The 25991-nt window shown below is 42.0% G+C and overlaps 2 protein-coding genes across 5 annotated transcripts; both read right to left on the reverse strand.

The window, feature by feature from the left end:
• Positions 1-209: 209 nt before the first annotated feature.
• Positions 210-4361, reverse strand: LOC106577478 (mitochondrial import receptor subunit TOM40 homolog). 3 transcript variants are annotated; one of them, XM_014155494.2, is made up of 10 exons: positions 4212-4361; positions 3498-3700; positions 2798-2865; positions 2484-2576; positions 2268-2369; positions 2057-2162; positions 1694-1816; positions 1516-1592; positions 1097-1199; positions 210-934 (listed from the first exon to the last, which is right to left on the reverse strand). In XM_014155494.2, exons 2-10 carry the CDS (start codon positions 3697-3699, stop codon positions 795-797), a joined length of 1014 nt encoding a protein of 337 aa, XP_014010969.1. In that variant the 5' UTR covers position 3700; positions 4212-4361; the 3' UTR covers positions 210-794. The 3 variants fall into 3 exon arrangements, with proteins under 3 accessions (XP_014010969.1, XP_014010974.1, XP_014010982.1); XM_014155499.2 differs by lacking the exon at positions 4212-4361 and adding an exon at positions 4018-4196; XM_014155507.2 differs by lacking the exon at positions 4212-4361 and adding an exon at positions 3993-4011.
• Positions 4362-6343: 1982 nt separating this feature from the next.
• On the reverse strand, positions 6344-21954 carry LOC106577487 (probable ATP-dependent RNA helicase ddx6). 2 transcript variants are annotated; one of them, XM_014155528.2, is made up of 13 exons: positions 21733-21954; positions 18766-19846; positions 18567-18671; positions 18319-18448; positions 17600-17746; positions 12176-12270; positions 11017-11139; positions 10698-10826; positions 9388-9504; positions 9195-9258; positions 9005-9106; positions 8650-8861; positions 6344-8390 (listed from the first exon to the last, which is right to left on the reverse strand). In XM_014155528.2, exons 2-12 carry the CDS (start codon positions 19003-19005, stop codon positions 8653-8655), a joined length of 1461 nt encoding a protein of 486 aa, XP_014011003.2. In that variant the 5' UTR covers positions 19006-19846; positions 21733-21954; the 3' UTR covers positions 6344-8390; positions 8650-8652. The 2 variants fall into 2 exon arrangements, with proteins under 2 accessions (XP_014011003.2, XP_014010994.2); XM_014155519.2 differs by lacking the exon at positions 21733-21954 and adding an exon at positions 20879-21435.
• Between the last annotated feature and the right edge of the window lie 4037 nt (positions 21955-25991).

The raw sequence follows: 25991 nt of genomic DNA on the forward strand, positions 1-25991 counted from the left end.
GGAGGTCTTGAATGCTGCCACCTTACTTGAAACTCATGATGCATTTTCCTTTTCTGGTTTACTTTGAATAATATATATATATAGTGTGTATAATTGATAAATATCTTTCTACATCAAGTTATTTTCCTATGCACTGCTATTTCTTCTCATTCATAGCACCACACGGACAGACAACCAGTCCTTAATTGTCTTTAACAAAACCAAAAACCAAAGATACAAAAGTTGTTTATTTATGATTCTAAATACATTTCATAATAATATTGTCACGGTCTGGTGAGAACCTCAACTCCATTTCTGCCAATTTCTATTACACATATTGAAAGCATTAACTGCACTCAGTGTACTCTGAACATTTCATGACTCTAGGACCAAGAAAATGTATTCAAAATGCTTCTGAACTTCAGTAATTGTATATTCGTTAACAGTAAAATATAGCCCTATTTTTTTTCCTTTCCTAACTTAAAACATTGTTTGGAAATTGCCAAAAATTGAGATGCGGTTATCAGACAGCGACAATATTAGTCTAATCACATGTTGGACTGTGTCACCTGATGCTCTCTATTCGTTGGGTATCACATATATACCAGAAGGAAATAGACTTGTGCTACAATATGTAGGTCTGGCTCCTTGGTATAGAGTAACCCCCTCGCTCACTCTCTGCCCCACAATTCACAGTATAGGAGAGTCTCTGAATCCAGTAGATACATACATGACAAGCCCAGGACTGTGTGTGTCTGTGCTGGTCCAAGCATGGCCCAGTGTGTCGGAGGCAGCTGGAGGAGGTCTGGAGAGGTCTAGCCGACGGTGACGTTGAAGCCACACTGGAACTTGTTCTTCTTTTGGTTAAGGAAGGCTCCCAGGGCCAAGGAGAGAGGTAGGGGCAGCAGCTTCTTCTCCAGGACCGCCCCCACCACCCAGTTACTGTCTACCGAACCTGGAGACAGGGATGGAGGGGAGGGACTGATCAGGAAATAATTCAGACCTGGGACAGCAGGTGGATGAACTCTGGCCAATCAATGACAAATGGATCAATTCACCCAATTAACCCTTGAGGTCTGAAAGAATGGCTGTGCTGTAGAGGGACAGAGTGGCTTACCTTTAAAGAGCAGGTTGGCTTTAGGGAGGTCCAGCTGGTACCCAAACAATACTGCGGTCTCCTGCGTCCGCATGCTGCCCTCAAACTCCACCCCCAGCTGCAGCTGAGTTGGTAGAAGGATAACAAGATGGTCTCACAAACAGACCTAGCACTGTGGTGCTACATAGCCTCAAGTATTTCAGTGGGCTAACAACTCCTTGTCAGAAAAGGTGTGGTCCATTAGCATGGTCACAGACTTTCCACTAAGCACTCAACTCATAGGAGAGGGATGGTACTGGGCCTATAGTTGTGGTCTAGAGATGGTAGGCTACCAGTGGATTCCCAACTATTTTGCACAGTGATCCACACTAAAGCTTGGGGAGTTTTGTGGTCTAGACTGGGGGCAAGGTAGAGGTGATAGGATAGCTTAGTTTGGGTACCTGGTCATTGGCTCTGTGGTAGTATGTTGCATGAGCACCAGCACCTCCTAGAGTCAATGTGGCAACATAATTATTGCCTGGAGGAAAAACAAGAAGAATATTAATCAGTGACCTGACCAGTAAAAAAACTCCTGGCTCTAACAGAAGGTGAGGTGGTGCGGGTCAGAGTGGGTCTCACCTGTGTATCTGCCCATTAGGGAGGTGACTGCTCCCTCCTCCCCAGGCCTCCGGTGGTAGACCAGCTCTCCTCCCAACGCCAGGGCTGGACTGATGGACTGGAGGTAGTGAGCCACGATAATACCTGAGGACAGCAACATCTTCATCATCATAGATGTTACAGTAGAGCACAAGAATAAAGGACTCGTGTCTGAATAATAACCAGCCTGTTCACTCTGTTTAGGCCATGTGATCAAAAGGCTGGGTAACAAGAACATTATTGCTGTAAGTGATGAAGCTTCCACACAAATGTGCTTGTAGGGGAGATGGGTCGTTTTGCAGCATCATGGACCACCAGTGAAGTCTGGTGAGAAAACAATCGTACCAGAGCCGAGGAGGACGTCTGGGTTGCCTAGGGTAACAGCAGAGGTGAAGTCATCACCACGATACTCCATGTCACACTGCCAGTTCACAAACTTGTGCTGCTGAGTCTGTTGAAATAACAAATTGGAAATGGACAGATTAATAAACAGTAAGTTTAATATACAAACTTCCTGATCTTGGTGTGGCGTTCCCCACTCTTCACAGTGACATACCTGGATGGCTATTTTAGAGCGCACAGTGCTGGTGAGCTGGTGGATAACCTGGGCGTTGAGACTACCGGTGTTGTCCATGTCTCCCACCATGACTGGGAAGGACTGGGAGGGGGGGGGGGGTGGTTAACACGTAAATCAACAATTTTATTAGAATATAATAATATTAGGGTAAAGTGGCTGAGAGATGATTTCCAGACCAGACAAGTGACTGTTTACCTCAGCAGGTCCTGTCTGTTGAGTGCCCACGTAGGTGGCACCAAACCGGTAGCCAGATTCAGCCAAGGTGCTGAGAGTGACCGTATGACTGACCTGTAGAACAGATACAGCAGACACCCAATAAAGTGGCAAACAATATAGTATTCTGATCCATATGAAATAGGACAATTATCACCTTGAGCTTTACAGCCTTGAGGGTTAGATAGTATGCATTCTGTGCGAGCTATTATACAATGAAAAGGAACTAACGCTGACTTTAACTTACCGACTATGGCTGCATCTAGAATATATATTCCTCTAGCTCCATAACTGACCTGGAAGTGATTACTCAGGCCCTTGTTGACCACCAGTCGCACTCCTTCCATCTGGATGGGGAACACCTCTGAAATGACATTAGAACCAAATAGATAGTTAGAGGACACAACTTTGTATCTGTCCCATTATGGCATCTGTGAGAGAAAGGTCGCCGCCATTGAGGCCATCTCCATTTGCAAGTAGTGCATTTTCATCATCTTCTACTAACTCAGTTGGTAAACAAACTGAAAGGGTGCAATCTGCCACATGGAGTGAGTTGTTTGAACAGGTATAAAGGAAAGGCTGGTGATTTACTGCCACCTGCAGTTATTCAATGTTTGCTCACAAGTATAATTCATGGGCTGATCCCTCCTGATGACCTGGAAGGAATTATGTGAACCTTCCTTAACCCATAGCCCGACCCAGTTGATTTCAAAATGGTGAAAGTCATCAATAGTGCTGCCCTTGCTAAAACTGGCTTTTGGGCACTAGTTGTCCAAGTCTATGGTTAAAACAGAAACTATGTAATGCAAACAATTTTAACATTTAATACAATATAAAATATGTGACAGAAAACATTCTACGTCAGAGGAAAAACACACCTCTCAAATAAATAAGAGCATAAAATCTGCCATGTCATTGCCCAGCCTATTCGAACAAGAAAGATGCACCTGTACAACTCTGATGACGTACTGCATGACATGACTGTATGATCCTTACCTTTGCACTTGCGATGACACTCCTCATAGGTACCAGGGTTGGGGAGGGGGCTCCCCGTCTCACCTGCTGGCTGTCCGGGGACAGAGGGGGGAGGGACGGAGGGCATGGAGAACCCTGGGGGGACTGACACCAACCCAGGGGCCCCCTGAACAACACCACTGCCTGGGGGAGGGGGGGAGCTGGCAGCCAACACACTGCCCATGCTGAAGCAGGATGAGAGAGAGACAAAGCGAGAGAAGGTGTGAGATACGTGATGTTGTGTAAATAGTTCTAGTGGCTAGCTGTCCAATTCTATGCATTAACTGGGACAAAGACTAACACAGCTAGGTCAAGGACAAAAGGGTATTTAAGCCAAACACTTAACGTTAGCAAATGCCCACCCATACCAACCACAATCCCCTTTCGTTGTGGCCTTAAGTAACCATCTGTCTTATGCAACCATACCAAACGTAAGATACTGTATCATACTTAATGGAGTGTCTCGGATTTACATACAGAATAATACGAAATGCTCTGAGACCTGGTCGACTTGACTGATGGTCACAGACTGAGCTAACGTTAGCTTGCTAATGTTGCTAGCGATAACAATTGCAGCACTGTACATGCTTCTGACAACAAAACTGTAACACCATCAGCTATCTGTAATAAAGACATCGGTTTTACAGTTGTCCCTTTCATGCAACTGTCCTTCAAATGTGTTAGCGAGCTACTCACGTTGACTCTTCGTGCGTGTCCGGCGGTAATTCTAGCTACACACCGGCAAAGTTCAACCACAACCTTCCGGTGCACGTTTAGGCCCGCCCTCCGTCCCCTATAACCCCATGGATTGGGTAGTGTACCTACAAACTCAACCACCATTGGCCAGCACATCCAACTACTAGGAAAATCCTAAATATTGCGTGTAGTGCTGGGTTCATGTCTTAGTCGGAACTCTGAAATGACTGATCTAGTTGAACACTTACTTCGCTGAACCACTGAGGTATGGGTTGAATGCAACACGTGTATAACTACAGCCAGTTAGCAAGTCCAACATTTACGAGTTTCCTACTTCCGACTAGCACCTGAATGCGACATTAATAGGCTTATTTTGCGCCTTCCAATCGGTTGCTTCATTCATTCCCATGAGGCAAGACATTCCCAGGGTAATCTTTCTATACAGTGCTCGTCTTCCTGTGATTATTTCTACATGTAGAATGTACAGTACCAGTCAAAAGTTTGAACACACCTACTGATTCCAGTTGTTGTTTCTACATTACAATAGTAGTGAAGACATAACAAATGAAATAACAAATATGGAATCATGTAGTAACCAAAAATGTTAAATCGAAATATATTTTAGATTCTTCAAATTAGCCACTCTTTGCCTTGACAGCTTTATACACACTTGGCATTCTCTTAAATAGCTTCACGAGGTAGTCACCTGGAATGCATTTCAGTTAACAGGTGTGCCTTAAAAGTTAATTTGTGGAATTTCTTTCCTTAAAGCATTTGAGCCAATCACTTGTGTTGTGACAAGGTAGGGGTGGTATACAGAAGATAGCCCTATTTGGTAAAAGACCAAGTACATATTAAGGCAGAACAGCTCAAATAAGCAAAGAAAAAAAGTCAATTTCTTCAAGTGCAGTCCCAAAAACCATCAAGCGCTATGACGAAACTCTCGAGGACCGCCACAGGAAAGGATGACCCAGATTTACATCTGCTGCACAGGATAAATTCATTAGACTAACCAGCCTCAGAAATCGGCAATTAACTACACCTCAGATTGCAGCCCAAATAAATTAAGTTAAGTAAGAGACAACTGTTCAGAAGAGACTGCGTTAATCATGGACAAATTGTTGCAAAAATATATATATATATTTTTTTTTTTAAAAGGACACCAATAAGAAGAGACTTGCTTGGGCCAAGAGACACAAGCAATGGACATTAGACCAGTGGAAATCCGTCCTTTGGTCTGACAAGTCCAAATTGGAGATTTTCCAACCGCTGTGTCTTTGAGACGCAGAGTAGGTGAACGGTTGATCTCCGCATGTGTGGTTCCCACCGTGAAGCATGGAGGTGGTGTGATGGTGCTTGGCTGGTGACACGGATTTCAAATTCAAGGCACAGTTAACCAGCATAGCTACCACAGCAGTCTGCAGCAATATGCCATCACATCTGGTTTGTGCTTAGTGGGACTATCATTTGTTTTTCAACAGGACAATGACCCAACACACCTCCAGGCTGTGCAAGGGCTATTTGACCAAGGAGGAGAGTTATGGAGTGCTGCATCAGATAACCTGGCCTCCACAAAAAACCCAACCTCAACCCAATTGAAATGAGTTGGACCACAGAGTGAAGGAAAAGCAGCCAACAAGTGATCAGCATGTGGAAACTGCTTAAAGACTACCTCATTAAGCTGGTTGAGAGAATGCCAAGAGTGTACAAAGCAGTCAAGGCAAAGGGTGGCTACTTTGAAGAATTGAAAATATTTAGGGTCACTGACCCCACTTCACTGGTTGCTACATGATTCTGTGTGTGTTATTTCATAGTTGATGTCTATTCTACAATTTGGAAATAGTAAAAAAAAAAAAAAAAAAGACTTAATAAAAAATCAAGAGAAACTCTTGAATGAGGTGTTTGACCGGTACTGTGTATTATGGTATCTTGAATGTTTTTCCGATTCATCATTAACACCACATCTGACCTAGCTAATTAAATGTATACATATAGCTAGTTTCATGACAGGCCTATGCCAAATAGGTTATGCATACTTCCCACAATGTTAGCTGACCACTGATAAAATGTGTAACTTGACAAACAACGTTCAGTGTGATGAACCAATACACACGAAAACTTAGTCACAGGGATGGAGAATCAGCAGGCCTTTATTTGATTCCTTCAAAGGTGCTGGCATTGACACAATTGGCACGAGAATAAACTGCTTAGCCATCCTCCTACCACTTTAGCGCAGCAGGTGACCTCTGCCAACACAAGACAACAGGAGCATTACTCAAACCAAATAAGTTGGATAAAAAAAGAAAAAGTCATCAAGTCTACCATAGTCGGCGCTGGAGTACCCCTGGCAAATGCTGCTTCTCTTGCCCATTTTATAGCCTCGTCCCAAAGCTATCGCTCTTTGTTGTGGGCGGCTGGTGTGCTGAGATAAAACGTTATTAATTGGTTAAACACAGACACTTGACAATGCTCAAATCATAAGTCCCATTTCAGTGCTCAAGTGCCTCAATTGAGGATAATTGACAATGGAATAAGTTAAATAAACTCCAGTATTTACAGGGATACTCCAGAGCCAGACGTGGGGAAACAGTGCTCAGTATTGTAGGCTGTTTAAATAATGCATGACAATGGTCCTTGTTCGGTTCTGCTGGTGCTAAACTCAATGCGGAGGCCAGCCATCTGCTACATCTCTAATGTTGAAGATTGTAGGATGTTAGGGTTGTCGCTATAAAACAAGATTGTATTTGGCAATATTGTATCCTTTTAAAAGTAGAACTGTACTTTGGCCAATGAGAGTACTGCTACAATCTTCCCTCAACACAACCATTCCTCTGTCAGATTACCCAATATAGCTGTACGAAAGAGGAAAAATACATTGCATAACAATTGTGAGAAAATATGACTGAAATGCTGTGATTCCTCAACGACAATTGCCAGTAGTGTAACAAATCACTTCTTGTGTTAGAGATTAGGGTCCCCCACCCTGTGTGACCATTCCTGCTCCCTGGCCTCTGGAAAGCTACGGATAGATCTAGGGCCAGGTTTTCATCCCTAAATCCTAATATTAACCACTAGGAGAGGGGATGCAAAATTGACCTTAGATCAGTTTCAACTACTCCACATATTAAAAACACTGAGGGGAATTCTGGGAAGCTGAGAAAACAAGCACTGACTTGAGGTGAGAGCTAAAGAACACATTACCAGAAGCTCTTTTTAGAACAGAACTTTCAAGCTACTTCCTGGAGCTCTGGTTCACAGACAGATCCTTTCAGATGTACAGTATGAACACTGTGGTTAGATTAAGGCACGCGAGTGAGTTCAGAAGAGTGCGAGCGATGAACAGAAGAGTCAGAGAGCGATAGAATAAGATGACTGGCTTCAGCAGGGGGGGTCAGTGTATCTAAATAAAATGTTTGCCCTGTTGATACAGGCTCTTCATGTCAGGTTCTATTGCCGTCATCTCCTTGTCTAAGGGATCTGTTGCCCAAAGAGTTACGGGTCTGTCTGGTGCCATAGCCCACTAAGGAGGCTGTAAAATATAAACAAACAAGTAAACTAATCAACACTCATCATTGGACTCATCCGTGTGGGTCTGCGATAAACTATTCATGGAGGTGCCTTTCATGCATGACTAAAGTCACAGCACGAACACTTAAAAACAAAGAAACTTTTAAAATGTAGTTCTATTCGTATTTCCACCGTATAGCACCATGATAGCTTTGCCCAGATAGCCGTTAAAGCAGAGGGGGTCCTTTTGGTTTTTTGAGTAAATCCATATTCCCTATGAACATGTTCAGCTTTGGTTTGGTTTCCTCGACAGTCATCCGCTCAGAAATAAGTCTATAGGAAGTGAACCTGACAAGCGAGGAGGGCCTTTTCAACAGGAAATGATGAAATGTGACTGTATAAGAAGCCATTACAGTGATACACTGACAATACAGAAAGACCCCAGACTTAGAAAATTATTGACAGTTGACAGGTTGGATACATATCATGTTTAAAAAAAACAGCTGTAAACTGTGCCAAAACAAACTGACCACTGCTGTAAACTTTGCCCCCTCAAAAAAAAGAAAAGAAAAGCATCCTGTAGATTTTTTAAAATATTCCGTCAGAAACTAAACTGAATGTGTGTGCGCAGCAGGGGATGGGTGTGATGAATGCCAGACGCCTCTTGTTCTCCTGGATAAAAAGAGATAAGGCCCCAGTTAGGAACCAATGTTATCAAATTGCTAAAGCAAAGCCTATTCAACAATCCCATCTACCGAGAATCTTTTATCAGGCTGAACATGAGTGAACCATTTCTCAGTTCAGGCCCTAATGCCCAAAATTATTTTGTTTTATGACCACTGACCAGCAAGGAGTCAACAGATGAAATACCTACCCAGTCTTTTCTAGGAGTAGTGGGAGACTCATCTCTGCATACATGGTCAAACCTTACCATTTATGCTGCGCTTAACTCGCCATCCTTGCCTCTGATCTCATCTTCTGCGTCTGGGTCGGCAGAGTGGAACTCCGCCACGTACAGACCCTTGTCGATGCTGCCAGGGATGGGCTTAATGTCAGTCACCAGCTGGTCCTCGATGGACTTCAGGTTGAAGCGGTCCTCAGAGGTGATCAGGTTGATGGCCAGACCCAGGTGACCAAACCGCCCTGGAAAAGGTGTTAAAAATAGGCAACAGGCTTATATTTGACAGCATTTACCCAGGAGAAAAGCAGATGGTAGCTGGAGAAGACCATGATGTTCCAGTAGGTCTGATTTGACAGCGTGATGAAAATGCAGTGGATGGTCTCACCTGATCTGCCGATGCGATGCAGGTACGTCTCAGCGTTCTTGGGGAAGTCAAAGTTGATCACTACGTTCACCGCTTGAATGTCAATTCCCCTGGTGAACAGATCTAAGCAGGGAGGCAAGAGAATTTAACAATCAGTCATAATTTAAAATAAAATCAAGCAATCATTCAACTCAAGAGTAAAATACGTTACCAGTGCAGACCAAGTTCCTGCAGAGTCCATTTCTGAAGTCATGGAACACACGGTTTCTATACTCCTGTTTCAAAGACAAAACCAGTGCAAGGGTTAGCAAAACATGGCTACACAGATCTACACACAGTCTAATGAGAAGGTATTCCATGCGGTCTACATCTGAAGTGCAAGTGGCTGGGCGGGCTGAACTGACCTGCATCATCTTGGCGTGGATGTAGAAGCAAGAGTAGCCCAGCTGGGTTATCTTCTTGGCCAGCAGCTCAACCCGCTGGGTGGAGTTACAGAAGATGATGGACTGGTTGATCTGGAGCTGTTGGAGAACAAGACACAATGAGACAACGTACTCATTATGAATGAATGGATGACCCAGATGAAGGAAACATGGCTTCCTGCTCTCCCATTAGTCAATATCTCTAGGACTGAAAGAGTTTGAGCTTTGACTGCGTATGTAAAGGACCAGTTACGGAAAACATGTTTCCAACCCACCTTGAGTTAGTATCTAGCAAAACATGAGGCAATATCTCTGGGACCTAAAGGTTCCTCATCAAACAGGTAGTGCATTCAAAGTATTCAGACCTCGTGAATTTTTTCACACTTAGATTACAGCCATATTCAAAAATGTATCAAAATTGACCCCCCCCCCTGATCAATCTACACCAATACCCCATGATGACAAAGCAAAAACACTTTTTTTTTTTTAATACATTTGCTAACATTTTGAAAAACCTCACATTTACATACAGTTGAAGTCGGAAGTTTACATACACTTAGGTTGGAGTCATTAACACTTAGGTTGGAGTCATTAAAACTCGCTTATCAACCACTCCACAAATGTCTTGTTAACAAACAATAGTTTTAGCAAGTCGATTAGGACACCTACTCCACAGAGGAACTCTGGAGCTCTGTCAGATTGATCATTGGGTTCTTGGTCACCTCCCTGACCAAGGCCCTTCACCCCCGATTGCTGTTTGGCCGGGTGGCCAGCTCTAGGAAGAGTCTACCATTTAAGAATGATGGAGGCCACTGTTCTTGGGGACCTTCAATGCTGTAGACATTTTTGGTACCGTTCCCCAGATCTATGTCTTGACACAATCCTGGCTCCAAGCGCAACGGACAATTCTAGACATGTGTGTTCCTTTCCAGTTCATGTCCAATCAATTTAATTTACAACAAGTGGACTCCTATCAAGTTTTTATACATCAAGGATGATCAATGGAAACAGGATTCACCTGAGCTCAATTCCGAGTCTTATATCAAAGGGTCTGAATACTTACGTAAGGTATCTGTTATTTTTAATACATTTGCAAAAATGTATAAAAACCCGTTTCCGCTTTGTCATTATGGGGGTAGTGCGTGTAGATTAATGAGGGAAAATATTTTATCCATTTTAGAATAAGGCTGTAAAGTAACAAAATGTGGCAAAAGTCAAGGGGTCTGAATACTTTCCAAATGCACTGCATGTAGCTCAACAAACTACCTCCACAGCTTTCGACACAGACTCACCCTGGAGAAGAGGGTGTTGAGGCAGTGGACTTTCTGCCTCTCAGTGACGTAGGCGTAGTACTGGGTGATGCCCTTCAGTGTCAGCTCATCCATCAGGTTGATCTCATAGGGCTTTGAAAGGTGCTTCGCCTGGAGAGGGGGAAAGGGGTAAACATATTGCAATTGAAAGTAAAGAATTCAGTCTTCAACTTTTAATTCAGACTCATTTTGCTCATTGAATCTCCATGCACATCTCCCCCTTGGTCTATCCAACCACCCCCTTGGTCTCCCCCTGTTCTCTCACCCTCTAGCCCCCAGTTATCAAGGCAAGTCCTCTCACCATGAACTTCTGCACACTGATGGGGAAGGTGGCAGAGTAGAGTAGGATCTGACGACCCTTAGCCAGGAAGCTAATAATGTCTTCGATCAGGACCACAAAGTCCTGAGACAGCAGCTTGTCTGCCTGGAGAGGGAGAGAGTCAGGACACATTTGTTGATGACCCAGTTGAGTGCAGCCTCAGCACATTAACTAAACTCAGCAAAAACAGATACATTCTCTCACTGTCTACTGTGTTTATTTTAAGCAAACTTAATATGTGTAAATATTTGTATGAACATAAGATTCAACAACTGAGACAAACTGAACAAGTTCCACTGACATGTGACTAACAGAAATGGAATAATGTGTCCCTGAAGGGAGGGGGTCAAAATCAAAAGTAACAGTCATTAACTGGTGTGCCCACCAGCTGCATTAAGTACAGCAGTGAATCTCCTCCTCATGGACTGTACCAGATTTGACAGTTCTTGCTGTGAGATGTTACCCCACTCTTCCACCAAGGCACCTGCAAGTTCCTGGACATTTCTTGGGGGGGGGGGGCCCTAGCCCTCACCCTCCGATCCAACAGGTCCCAGACAGGCTCAATGGGATTGACAGGCATCTCACAGTACGGATATTGCAATTGATTGCCCTGGCCACATCTGCAGTCCTCATGCCTCCTTGCAGCATGCCTAAGGCATATTCACGCAGATGAGCAGGAACCCTGGGCATCTTTCTTCTGCTGTTTCTCAGAGTCAGTAGAAAGGCCTCTTTAGTGTCCTAAGTTTTCATAACTGTGACCTTATTTGCCTACCGTCTGTGGTAAGGACCTTACCACAGGTGCATGTTCATTAATTGTGGTTTATGGTTCATTGAACACGCATGGGAAACAGTGTTTAAACCCTTTACAATGAAGATCTGAAGTTACTTGGAAGGAATTTCATGAATTATCTTTGAAAGACAAGGTCCTGAAAAAAGGGACGATTCTTTTTTTGCTGAGTTTATGTTTAAACAGAGCAGGTGGCAAACTGGGGATACTTTCACTTGGCTTATTAAACCAATACTATTCCTGTAGAGAGAGAAAAAAAAAAAGTGCAACTACAGTGTTCCACCCAAAAAATGTTTTCCCTCTTCCAGATTTCATAACATATGCCGCTTTAATAAAACAACCAGCAACGCTCACCTCATCCATCACCATCATCTGGACTTTATCCACTTTGGCCACGCCCTTCTTTATCAGGTCCAGGATCCTGCCTGGTGTGGCTATCACCACATGCACTGAGAGACAAGGGACGAGATAGAGAAAAGAACAAAAATAAACAGTAAGTACTAGGGATGTGCATCTTTCCCTTTTAAGACGATTTGTTACGCATCCAGACAAATTGTCTCCAATACGTTTTAGTTTGAAACGATTGTGTGATTTGGTTTGATTAGAGCAGGGGTGGGAAACTCCAGTCCTCAAGGGCCTGATTGGAGAAAAAGTGTAACACCATCCCTAGCAAACACAGCTGATTAATCAAATTGCATTCTAAATTGAAGATTAGGGGCCGGATTCACAAAACATTATGAAAAAAACTTAAGAAGTTTAAGGAAAAAACGAGTAAGTTCATAAGATGGTTCGTAAATGCAACTCCTCAAAATGTTCTTAGGAACTTTGTAAATATTTGGCATTGACATTAGTGATGTGTTTGAAACCAATAAATAAGCCTATGTGACAGGGATGATCGGATTTGGTTATTTTTCACACATTATAGCCTTGAGACTAGCTATATCAAAATCAAAAACGGATAACCAAGAAAAGAGATGAAGTCATGGAGGACATAGCAGCCAGGAAAAGGTTGCTGTTGGGGGAGACTTGATAACTGCGGGGTCACTGCAGAGACCAAAAATAAAGGATGGGCTTGAGTGGCCGAGTGTCTGTGCCGTCGGGGTATGGCAAGGGACAGTGGCGCTGTAAAGAAGGGAGCTGAGAGACCATTCATGTGGACCAGCTGGAGGAGAAGGTGTCGTCCATCAAAGATGGTGGTAGAGGGACTGCGCAACTGGTAAGTTAGCTAGTGCCCAAAGCAAACTGCCTGTTACTCAAGCCCAGAAGCTAGGATATGCATATAATTGGTAGCATTGGATAGAAAACACTGAAGATTATAAAAACTGTTCAAATAATGTCTGTGAGTATAACAGAACTGATATTGCAGGCGAAAACCGAGGAAAATCCATCCAGATTTTTTTTTTTGAGGTCACTGTCCTTTTTAACACTTGTCTATAGGATATACAAATAAAAAGCTCCCAGATTGCAGTTCCTATGGCTTCCACTAGATGTCAATAGTCTGACTGTAGTCTTGTGGCGCTCATGGTTGAGGGCGCGCACCTTGTTATTTATCTCCGGTATTGAACATACTACATGCCATCTTAAATTTGATCATTTATTTACATATTAGGGTACCCGAGGATTGATTAGAAATGTTGTTTGACTTGTTTGGATGAAGTTTATTGGTACATTTTGGGATTCCTTTGTATGCATGTTGAACTAGTGGAACAGGTGGATTACTGAATCAAACGCGCCAACTAAACTGACTTTTTTGGGATATAAAGAAGGACTTTATCGAACAAAACAACAATTTGTTGTGTAGCTGGGACCCTTGGGATTGCAAACAGGAAGATCTTCAAAGTTAAGCGATTTATTTTATCGCCATTTCTGACGCCTCTGCTGGTTTGGAAAATGTTAATGCTTTTGTAAAGCCTTTTTGAAATCTGACAACGCGGTTGGATTAACAAGAAGGTACATTTTTTAATTATGTATAGCACTTCTATGTTCATGAATGTTTAATATTACGATTTTGTAATTTGAATTTGCCGCGCTCGATTTTGATCCCGTAATCGGGATCCGTGTGCTAAGAGGTTATCCTGTTTAGGATAGGGGGCAGTATTGACACGGCTGGATAAAAAACGTACCCGATTTAATCTGGTTACCACTCCTACCCAGTAACTAGAATATGCATATACTTATTACATATGGATAGAAAACACCCTAAAGTTTCTAAAACTGGTTGAATGGTGTCTGTGAGTATAACCGAACTCATTTGGCAGGCAAAAACCTGACAAGGTTTCAGGCAGGAAGTGGCCTGTCTGACAAGGTGTCGTTCTTCTTGTCTCTGTTTATTGAAGAGTGAGGATCTTAGCTGTCCCGTGACACTTCCTACGGCTGCCATAGGGTCTCAGAAGGCGGCAAAAAGCTGAATCGTGGCTTTGCAGGCTCTGGCTGAAACAAAGTAGCGCGTTTGGGTAGTGGCTGGTTACAGTTCTGTGAGACTCAGGTGCGTGCCCGCGTCGACCGAAAGCTTTGTTTACTTTCCTCAGTTTAGCTAAATGGACTTTCCCGGTCGGAATATTATCGCTTTTTTACGAGAAAAATGGCATAAAAATGGATTTTAAACAGCGGTTGACATGCCTCGAAGTACGGTAATGGAATATTTTGATTTTTGTTGTCACGAATTGCGCCATGCGCACGACCCTGATTTACCATTTCAGATAGTGTCTGGGACGCACGAACAAAACGCCGCTATTCGGATATAACGATGGATTATTTTGGACCAAACCAACATTTGTTATTGAAGTAGCAGTCCTGGGAGTGCATTCTGACGAAGACAACAAAAGGTAATCAAACTTTTATAATAGTAAATATGATTATGGTGAGTGCTAAACTTGCCGGGTGTCTAAATAGCTAGCCCGTGATGCCTGGGCTATGTACTTAGAATATTGCAAAATGTGCTTTCACCAAAAAGCTATTTTAAAATCGGACATATCGAGTGCATAGAGGAGGTCTGTATCTATAATTCTTAAAATAATTGTTATGCTTTTTGTGAACGTTTATCGTGAGTAATTTAGTAAAATGTTAGCGAATTCCTCCGGAAGTTTGCGGGGGTATGCTAGTTCTGAACGTCACATGCTAATGTAAAAAGCTGGTTTTTGATATAAATATGAACTTGAATGAACAAAACATGCATGTATTGTATAACATAATGTCCTAGGGTTGTCATCTGATGAAGATCATCAAAGGTTAGTACTGCATTTAGCTGTCTTCTGGGTTTATGTGACATTATATGCTAGCTTGAAAAATGGGTGTCTGATTATTTCTGGCTTGGTACTCTGCTGACATAATCTAATGTTTTGCTTTCGTTGTAAAGCCTTTTTGAAATCGGACAGTGTGGTTAGATTAACGAGAGTCTTGTCTTTAAATAGCTGTAAAATAGTCATATGTTTGAGAAATTGAAGTAATAGGATTTTTAAGGTTTTGAAAATCGCGCCACAGGCTTCAAGTGGCTGTTACGTAGGTGGGACGAATTCGTCCCGCCTAGCCCATAGAGGTTATTAACCTTGAACTAGGCAAGTCAGTTAAAAAAAATCGTATTTCCAATGACTGCCTACCGGGAAGTGCCTTGTTCAGGGGCAGAACGACAGATTGACCATGTCAGCTCGGGGATTCGATCCAGCCAATGCTCTAACCACTAGGGTGTGTGTAAATGATGCTTGTAGGCATCTGATCTGAGCCGTAAGGAAAATCACCCACTAATGAATGTCATTTTTGCTGATTAAGTGTTAGAGGAACTAGTAATATATAAATATTTAACAAAAAATCTTGCTATGACATAGCCAATGAATATATAGCACAACTTTGGATTTGACCTGTCTCATAATCGGCCAGTTTAGACTCCTGAAACGTAACTCTGGACCTCGAAGTCAGTTCCACTGCATTTTTCCATTATTCCTTCTAAATCAGGGACTGATTTAGACCTGCGACACCAAGCGTGTGCGATTAATGATCAGGTCGAACAGAAAACCAGCAGGCTCTGGACCTCGTAGGGTAAGAGTTGAATACCCCTGGTTTAGACCGTTTGGAAGTTAAACGGACTCTGAGTGAGCTTATATTCTTCTCTCGCGTCGACCATGTAGTAGGGGTAGAAAAAGTGATTGCTGTCCTCGTTATGAAATTACCAACTTTTACCATATACACATCTAAAAATGACTACACAGATTGTTTTAAGCAAAACTACTGCCGATAGTGAACTTGAACAATCCAAATAAAATCGAATGTATGCCCTGATCAGCATGTAGCCAACCTACCTTTTCAAAAGTGCATTTCATAAAAATAACCTAGAAAATGTTATTGGTTGTCACTCAACTAATAAAGGCAAATATAGAGCAAGCCATTTTACAAACATTGGAATGCTGAAGGTGAGTCCCAGATATACCAGATCAGGAACAGACCTACCCATCGTTGGTCAGGACGCAGTTTGACTAGGCTACTGATATTGACTGGGGTTGTTGGGCATGCAAAATTAGTTCTAGATCAATGACTGTCAACATAATGAAATGCTTAGTTCAACACTGAAGAGGACACAGTTGCCATAAAATATTAGGTATTTTCAGAGGGTAGAATAATTTGAGCAAAAAAAAACAAAAAGACGTTTTCCGGCGATTCGTAACATTTGAATAGATTTTCTGACAATGCCTGCTACATTTGGATCGATTTGGGGTCCCGTGGATCAATGCACTCATGTCTTAAACATTTGAATCAGGGACCTATTGTTACAGCGGACCAAACAACTCATACACATACATACATACACACACAAAAGTATGTGGATTTGGCCTTTTCAGCCACACCCGTTGCAGACCGGTGTATAAAAACAGCCATGCAATCTCCATAGAGAAACATTAACAGTAGAATGGCCTTACTAAAGAGCGCAGTGACTTTCAATGTGGCACCGTCATAGGATGCCATCTTTCCAACAAGTCAGTTCATCAAATTTCTGCCTCGCTAGAGCTGCCCTGGTCAACTGTTTGTGCTGTTATTGTGAAGCGGAAACCTCTAGGAACAATAATGGCTCAGCAACGAAGTAGTAGTGCTGAAGTTGCAACACTCATTGTGGAGTTCCAAACTACCTTGAAGCAACGTCAGCACAAGAACTGTTCATCGGGAGCTTCATAAAAGGGGTTTCCATGGCCGAGCAGCCGCTCACAAGCCTAAGATCACCATGCGCAATGCCAAGCGCCAGCTGGAGTGGTGTTATAAAGCTCGACGCCATTGGATTCTAGAGCAGTGGAAATGCATTCTCTGGAGTGATAAATCAAGCTTCACCATCTGGCAGTCCTAAGGACGAATCTGGGTTTGGCAGATACCAGGAGAATGCCAACTGCCCCAAGCGAGGACTAACTCCATATTAATGCCCATGATTTTGGAATGAGATGTTCGACAGGTAGATGTCCACATCCTTTAAGTCATGTAGTGTATCAAACATTTGAATCGGGGACTGATCATTACAGCCCTAGTAAGTACAGGCACATAATGAGGAGCTGCACAATGTGCTGTTGTGTAACACATGGGCAAGTCGCTTGATCGACAGCCAAACTGGATTTAAAATTAAAGTAACAAAGTTCAGTGTCACTCACACAAGCAAACAATATCCATAATGTCTGTAGAGCTATGATCAGCTGCAATTCTTTACACATGTTAAGAATTGTAGCTATGCCACTACACTACAGCCAGTCTATAACCCTTTCGACTGCCCGTCCCCCGTAGCTGAGTGGTAGTAGCAGTAGCAGTTACCAGTCTCGTCCAGACGCATGATGTCGTCCCTCAGGTTGGTGCCTCCCGTGGTGGCCATGACCTTGACCCCGCCCATGTGCTTGCTCACCTGGATGCTGATCTGGCTCACCTGCAGGGCCAACTCTCGTGTAGGAACCATCACCATGGCTGCAGAGAGGAGAGGAAGACATTTTAGGACAGAGCAGAGAAAAAGGGATTTGGGGAATGAGGGACAAATCAATTGGAATAAATAACCTATAACTGGAGACCATTAAAAAGCTCAATTTCACTGACAGGTAATGAGCTCAGGCACTGGCTTAACTGAATGTAATTTATCCAACTCACTAAACTCAAGTGGCCTTAACATATTATGAATCTGTGGCATGCTGTTCCCTTGTGGTCAAGCTCTATTAGAGCACACTGTGTGTGGGCGTTAGGTTTGTGACAGTGGGTCTGTCCATATGTCAGAGATTCCATGTCCCACCAGGCGTACTCAGCCGTAGTAATGCCCTCTCCATACACTGAATGTGTGCTTACTTGTGATTCAATCTAGTGAATTGTTCAAGCAACTACATAGGGGTATTCACCAGTGATTACGTCACAATACGCCAAATTAATCATAAAACATTAAGGGCAGATTTCATAGATGGACTTTGTACCAAAATTGATTAAAACAAGCAAATGAGATCACATGGATTGATGTCGAAAGGGCATTGAGTAGCAGCTGGTGCAGTTCTCACCCTGTATGTGGTCCTTCTTCAGGTCTATCCTCTCCAGGAGAGGAATGAGGTAGGCTCCACTTTTCCCAGTGCCGTTCTTAGCACGGGCCAAGATGTCCCTTCCTGACAGAGCAATGGGGATGCTCTCCTCCTGGGGACAGACAGACACAGGGTCGTGAGAGAGACCGTTCCATAAACATGAGCAAGCACTAACACACATTCAACAAAGTCCCAAAATAGTCATGGACAGAGCAGCAGAGGGAAGTCACCTGTACAGGAGACGGTTTCTCCCAGCCCATTTCAAAGATCCCCATCAATAGCTCCCGCTTCAGGCAGTAGTCCTCAAACTCATTCCCCTTGGTCGATGTCACATCCTGGGGAAAGAGTAGACAGTCAAGGTTGAAGCTAGGGTCATTATTGATTGATGGACTTGCTTTGTTAAACTGTGAAAGTGTCACTAGGACTTACTGATGTTCTAAATCTGCAGTCTTTCTGTGGAAGCTGCAGGCACTTCTTCCAGTCATCGCCAAACCGGATGCCCCCACTGCCCTGGGGAATGTTACCTCCCTTCTGGTGGGAATCTGGTTGTGGGGCAGTTGCCAGGGATCCTGATGTTAGTCCAACTGGCTTGAGTGGTCCTCTAAACTGCCCATTGGGCTTGTTCAGTCCCATGATGGATGTTGGGTTCTCCGTTCTTGCTGTAGACATGGCTTAGAGAGCTTTTCCTTCAGTCTGCCAATTCCTTAGTCACTCACAGTGTAAAGGTAAACTCTTTTGTTCAATGTTTCCTTAGATCTTGTTTTTCCACTCGTGGAACTAACGTCCTTGTGTTATTTAGCTCAACAAAAAAAAAACTAAAACCTTGTTTTCAGGATTTCTAATTTAAAGAATTTATGTATACACTTATACGTACAGACCTCTTGAAAAGAAGAGTCTGGCATACGAAAATGGTATATTTACAAGACGCTCCCCAAAAAGGGAGAAATTAGCATTTATATGAATAAATTGATCATATATCCGCTCAAAAACAGACCTATGTGAACGTGTTTCAGAATTCAACACAGTTCAAACACCAAAAGTAAATTATCCTGAAGCAGGCTTATTCCTGGTGAAAATAGCTTTTTCTGAAGTTCTCTCTGTGTACAACAACCTGTTCAGTTTTTAATAATGTTTCTATGTTCAAAGATATTTTAAGCTTTTTTTCCTGGACTGAAGTGGTCGTACGTTTCTTTGTTAGAGTCTCAAGTGCTTTTAGTCTTTTACATTTAAACAGACCTGTACTGTCCTCTGATTCACATGGACTATTCCTATGTTTCTGAGTCTTTCAACTTGGTGTGTTTTTTGGTGAGGTAATTGTCTTTGCTATTGGCAACCTCAAAAAATTACTTATACAAAACACTGAGGGAAATAGTTCCAACCCTTTGTGTTGTTCACTTGGACAGTCACAATGAGTGTTCTGCTGTTGTGCTCTTTCAGTTGTTCTCTTCTTTTGCTGTGGTAGATGTGGAGCTGACACACTCAGTTGCATTTGCATTCAACTCCAGGTTACCTGCACAAAACCATCAATCAATACATCATAAGGACAAAAACACCAATGTTACATGTCTAAATTATTAATGAAACCAAATCTAAACTTTTAAACAAAAACAACCAATAACTAGGACTGTACTTTAAATGATAGAACATGTTAATTTCCAGATAGACTCGATTAGCTCACGTTAGCGATAAACTTCAGCATTTTAGTTATAACGTGTAACTAGCTAACTGGACAGATTAGGAAGGTGTTTAACTAGCTAGGTTACGTGGTAAAAATGTTCGATATAATAAGTGTAGTTAGCTAGTTGCCAAGTGCAGTGGTCTGGGGCAAAAGCAAAGCAGGAAAAATGTTTTAAGATTTAAAACCTAAGACGTTACGAGCACGTTAGTTACACACAAGTTGTCTGTGATAAAACACTATATTAGCTAGCTAGGACTGAGTTCTACAAAATACTTCAGTTAATGTTAGTTCCGAGTTGGTGATGAGTGTATTCGTGAGACAATGAATAAATTGAGCAGCCAACATAGACCCACATTTGGTTTACGAGCAAACGTTAGATGGCTAACTAATGATTGGTTGTGTGACCACAGTAACGGTAGTCACACTTTACGTGGATAACTAACTAGCTACCTAGTGGCATTAAATGCCCGGTAAAGTAGATTAGCTAAGCTAACGTACCTAGCTAGAGATGTGAAGTTAACTAGTCAACTACCGTTAGCTAGCTGTGATAACGTGTTAATCGAAGTTTTGGGGCTGAGTTAGTTTGACTGACAACTTTGAGGCTAACAGTAACTTCACGACACAAGTCCGAGTTGAGGCTGACGATTTAGATACAGTCGACAGATTTCAGAAAGTAATAAAAATAAATAACTCGCTGGCACGTTTGCTTCGCAAACATTGCTGGTTAGCTAGCTAAGTTAGCTAACTATAATAAATAACGTTAAGCGTAGCCTGACTGGTCGACTCTCCTTCAAACATACTAGCCTAAGCAGTCGAGTAGCGCCCATGCACTATCAGCTACTTCAAACAAATACAACATGTTACCTTATTGTTCATCGGACGTCTTCTCTCGTTAACTTAATTAATGCAAATGTTCCAAGTATTATGATACTGTTTGTGTTTCGTGAAACCCACCGACTTGTCTCTCTTTTGTCTCTTCTTAAAAAAAAAAAGACAATTCAACATGGCCGCGCGCTCGCCTTTAGCTTGTTGTCTCTTTCGCTTTCCTACTGGGTCGTCACTAGTTACCACAGCCACAAAGTCATAAACCCCGCCCATTTATACAATTTATCTTCTCAAAATGTAATTTTAACCTGATAACCGTATGCCTAACATTATAAAACTATTTCTTATGCATGTTTATGATATAACCAATGTTGACTTTGCGGCTGTGGTAACTAATGGAACCCTTCGTTCGTCTGGCTGCGCATGTACATTAACTATCCAAACCGGGGTGTCCTGTTTCGAACTCAAATTGGTTAGCGCTAACTGCTTCCAGTTTCGTGAAACCCACTGACTTGTCTGTCTTTTGACTCTTCTTTAAAAACAAAATGACAATTCAACATGGCCGCACGCTCGCCTTTAGCTAGATGTCTCTTTCGCTTTCCTACTGGGTCGTAACTAGTTGCCACAGCCACAAAGTCATAAGCCCCGCCCATTAATCTTCTTCAAATGTGATTTTAACCTGATAACCGTATGCCTAACCTTAAAAAGCATTTTTTTATTTTGTATTATTATTATTAATTTTTACGATATAACCAAGTTTGACTTTGTGGCTGTGGTAACTAATGGAACCCTTCGTTCGTCTAGCTGCGCAGGTACATTAACTATCCAATCAACGTGTCCTGTTTCGAACTGAAATTGATTAGTGCTATATAGGTTCCTTGGGACTTCCCTACCGTAAAACACTCGCTTCCCAGGCGAAACAGTTAGGTAGAGTTCGTGCACATATTATGACGAAATTTGGTGAACTTTTTGTTGGTTTTGGACTTCGGTGAGTTTTTTTTTGTTGGCTGTTTCTGGAGGAAAGCCGAAGTTCGGTGCCGATGTCTACGCCCCTTCGTCGGTGATTGGTCAACAGTAGGGATTCTTCAATATAGTCTTTGTTGTTATTCAACCAGAGACGATTCGTTTTCATGCATTTTTTTTTCATTGACAAATACTGCACACACAATCTTAATCAGATGTACAATTCCGCGACAAAGATCTCTTCGGTAAAAACGTCAAAATTAATGACATTTATTGGGATATATTCGATGAATTCTGACAATTAAGGAAGTGTAACTGGCTACGGCGTCTCAAAATGGACAAACAGTATTATTGCCATTTCTTTCCCCTCGTTTTTCAAGCGTAGGTCTTGAAGTAGCACACTCGGTTCAGATAGTCGAATTCGGCTAGGCGCCAGCAGAACTAAAGCATGCTGCCTCATTTAACACCTATCCTAACCATAACCCTTTGCTTAACCATTTTACATTTAAACTTCCAATGGGTAGGGACGTCCAAGGATTCTGCATAACACAGACCATTCAACTAATGAAGATCGGTAAGGCAACCACATATCACACTCATTGCAAAACGTAATTTAAAAAACAAACAGCTAAATCAATACTAGTAAAAAAAGACACAGGTTAGTGCAAGAATGGTGGGGGTTGCAAAGAAAGAGGTTTTATTTTAAGCATGATATGTTCCAGAAATATTAGGATATGATATCAGACAATATGTGAAACCATCAATATCATGTCATACATGCCATAGTAGATGCTATTGACCAAAGCAACTTACAGTTATGTGTGTATACATTATTAGTATGGGTGGGCCCAGCAGGAACACATTAGGTCATCACACATTAGACCTACTGCAAAAAGTTTACAAAAGCATTTTTCACTGCCCACCAACCTTGTCTTCAGATCTCCAACCAACGTCTGACAATATGAGGGATAAAAGAGGGGAATAGTTGAGTACCTTCCGCAGTTGCTATTGGCGGAGGGAGAGTGGCAGTGTCCTCAATCGTTGGGAGAGTGGCAGTGTCCTCAATCGTTGTTTGCAGGTAGTTTGTTTATTTGTTTGGATCCTCATTTTTATTTTATTTATTTCACCTTTATTTAACCAGGTAGGCTAGTTGAGAACAAGTTCTCATTTGCAACTGCGACCTGGCCAAGATAAAGCATAGCAATTCGACACATACAGCAACACAGAGTTAGACATGGAATAAACAAAACATACATCATTAGCTTGAACCCGATCGTACATCCAGCAAATAGCTGTGTAGCGATGCTCCCTGTCCAACCTGACAGAGCTTGAGAGGATCTGCAGAGAAGAATGGGAGAAACTCCCCAAATACACAGGTGCCAGGCTTGTAGCGTCATACCTAAGAAGACTCAAGGCTGTAATCGCTGCCAAAGGTGCTTCAACAAAGTACTGAGTAAGGGGTCTGAATATTTATGTAAACATTTCTACAAACCTGTTTTTGTGTTTTCATTATGGGGTATTGTGTGTAGATTTCTCTCAATCTATTTTAAAAAATCCTTTTTAGAATAAAGCTGTACTGTAACAAAATGTGTAAAAAGTCAAGGGGTCTGAATACTTTCTGAATTCACTGTAAGGGTTAAGGTTTGGGATACACTTAAAACACAAATACAAAAACTTTCTATCGCTGGATTTTGAAAATTCAACCTTTGGCACCAGAGGCAGATGCTTACGGCGTCAGCATGCTTCAGGTAGGCTGGCGCCTTGCGGAAGTCGGTTAGGTGAACCGAACGAGTGAGCTTGCATTCTCTCTTAAAAGACCTTCGCTTGAAAAAAAAAGCGAAAAATGTATCAATAGTACTGTTTGTCCATTTTTAGACACCGTAGCCAGTATATACTTTATCAAAATAGTCAATCTAAGAAACAAAAAACTAAATGTCATTCATTTTCACATTTTTGACGAGGAGATCTTAGTCGCACAATTTGACATCTATTTAAGATATTTGGTGCAGTATTTGTCAATGAAATGTTTGTGAAAACAAGTAATCTCTAGTTGAATGACAATGACTTTATTGATGAATCTCTACTGTTGACCAATCACCGACGAAGGGGTGTAGACTTCGGCTACCAACTTTGGCTTGTCGAACAGGCGAAGAAAAAGAAAAAACCCTACCAAAGTCCAAAACAAACAAAATGTCATCATGATTTATGCACAAACTCTTCCTAACTGTTTCGGCTGGGAAGGATGCGGACGCCTTTACGCCCATCTGCCATCCCCGCCCACAACGCCTTAGCCAAACTGAAACCTACTTGAAGGTAACAGCGCTTGCTCTTCCCCTAGTGGCCGGTTTCCACGTCATCTCCCGACGCCCTTAGGCATGGGTGGATGACAAATGGTGACCTGTCTGGGTTCTCAACCTTGTTTGGTTACTCTACCACAAGTACATTTTTCTCTGCCTGGAGTACCCCAGAAGTACCCCCTCATGTACATTTTTACCAGTAAGGCTATGGTCTCATGAGTCTTCTCAAGTACCCTCTGTGGATAGGTGCTAGTTGAGAACCACTTAGGTCTACCAATTGGTTGGGTTTTTACATGGGGTGTCATTCTGAAAGTACAGGTTTTCAACGTTCTCTGTCACACCACATCTCAATCAGTAGAAAGGGGTTGAGGTTCTCACATGGAAAAATGTACTGCTGCATGTCATCTATTGGACAACTACATTACTGTGAGGGTTGATTATTGTTGATATGTCTTGAATGAGGAGTTTGTGAGAGCAGTTTATTCCAAGTGTTGTCAGAAAACAAAAAATGCTGTTAGGATGACACCTGCTCCAACTGATTTCATTGGTTGTAATCATACCCATACATGTTTGCATCACTTTTTAAAATAAGAATGAAAGCATTGTCATTTGAATGTCAGTCTTTCATATGTATTCTAAGGTGATCAACTGTATATTGTACTGAATTCAGTTAAGAGTGGTTTTGTAAATCTAGCTTTGTGGTTTCCCCTGAAGAACGTCATAACTTTGCTCTCAAACAGAATGTTAATCACTGTGTCCAGGTGATCACAGAGCCTGTTAGTTCAGTCTTTGTCTGCTGTGTGAGACTAACTTAAATGTCAGAATACATACAGTACTTTACATTCTGTTCTCTACAATGGTGCAGTGATACATATAATTGTGAAATGAAAAAGGTATATATAAAAAGGCTGGATTCTCAACTAACTATGGACTCACAATTATCTGCAGCAAGAAAATCAATCACGTCAGGTCTTCATAACATTCATGTTTGTAAAAAAAAAAAAAAAAAAGGTGTCTACTTGACTTGACCTGTCTGGGAACCTGGGACGCTTGCATCCCACCCTAGTCAACAGCCAGTGGAATCGCGTCGCGCGAAATACAAATACCTCATAAATGCTATAACTTCAATTTCTCAAACATATGAGTATTTTACACCATTTCATAGATACACCTCTCCTGAATCGAACCACGTTGTCCGATTTCAAAAAGGCTTTACAGCAAAAGCAAAACATTAGATTATGTTAGGAGAGTACCCAGCCAAAAATAATCACACTGCCATTTTCAAAGCAACTAGCATGCATCACAAATACCCCAAACACAGCTAAATGCAGCACTAACCTTTGACAATCTTCATCAGATGACACTCCTAGGACATCATGATACACAATACATGCATTTTTTTGTTCGATAAAGTTCATATTTGTATATAAAAACAGCATTTTACATCGGCGCGTGACGTTCAGAAAATATTTTCCCTCAAATGCTTCCGGTGAATCAGCGCTACAATTTACTATTCGAAAACGTTGTTAAAATTTAATATTGTCATTCAAAGAATTATAGATTAACATCTCGTGAATGCAACCGCATTGCCAGATTTAAAAATAACTTTACTGGGAAATCACACTTTGCAATAAACGAGGTGCTATGCTCAGAAAAATAGGCTAGACGATACAGGTTAGCGCCATCTTGGAACCATCTAAAATCAAATATACTATTGTAAATATTCCCTTACCTTTGATTATCTTCATCAGAAGGCACTTCCAGGAATCCCAGGTCCACAACAAATGTAGCTCCTTCTTGTTAGCGCGTTCTGAAGGCTACCCATAATGTACTGAAGCGCACGGCACTTGTCGTCACGAATGTGCAAAAAATATATATTTACGTTCGTTCAA

The sequence above is a fragment of the Salmo salar genome, chromosome ssa02 (assembly GCF_905237065.1).
Source record: "Salmo salar chromosome ssa02, Ssal_v3.1, whole genome shotgun sequence".
In the NCBI taxonomy this organism is placed as follows: domain Eukaryota; kingdom Metazoa; phylum Chordata; class Actinopteri; order Salmoniformes; family Salmonidae; genus Salmo; species Salmo salar.

Excerpts from the sequence above, each read along its gene's own strand:
- LOC106577478 (XM_014155494.2), bottom strand. The coding sequence starts at position 3,699 with ATGGGCAGTGTGTTGGCTGCCAGCTCCCCCCCTCCCCCAGGCAGTGGT. Across the intron at positions 2,370-2,483 it reads AACAGACAGGACCTGCTGAG|TCCTTCCCAGTCATGGTGGG; the intron begins GTAAACAGTCAC and ends CCCCCCTCCCAG. Across the intron at positions 935-1,096 it reads AGCCAACCTGCTCTTTAAAG|GTTCGGTAGACAGTAACTGG; the intron begins GTAAGCCACTCT and ends CCCTGTCTCCAG.
- LOC106577487 (XM_014155528.2), bottom strand. The coding sequence starts at position 19,005 with ATGTCTACAGCAAGAACGGAGAACCCAACATCCATCATGGGACTGAAC. Across the intron at positions 17,747-18,318 it reads GAAGAAGGACCACATACAGG|CCATGGTGATGGTTCCTACA; the intron begins GTGAGAACTGCA and ends TCCTCTCTGCAG. Across the intron at positions 12,271-17,599 it reads CATGCGTCTGGACGAGACTG|TGCATGTGGTGATAGCCACA; the intron begins GTAACTGCTACT and ends CTTGTCTCTCAG.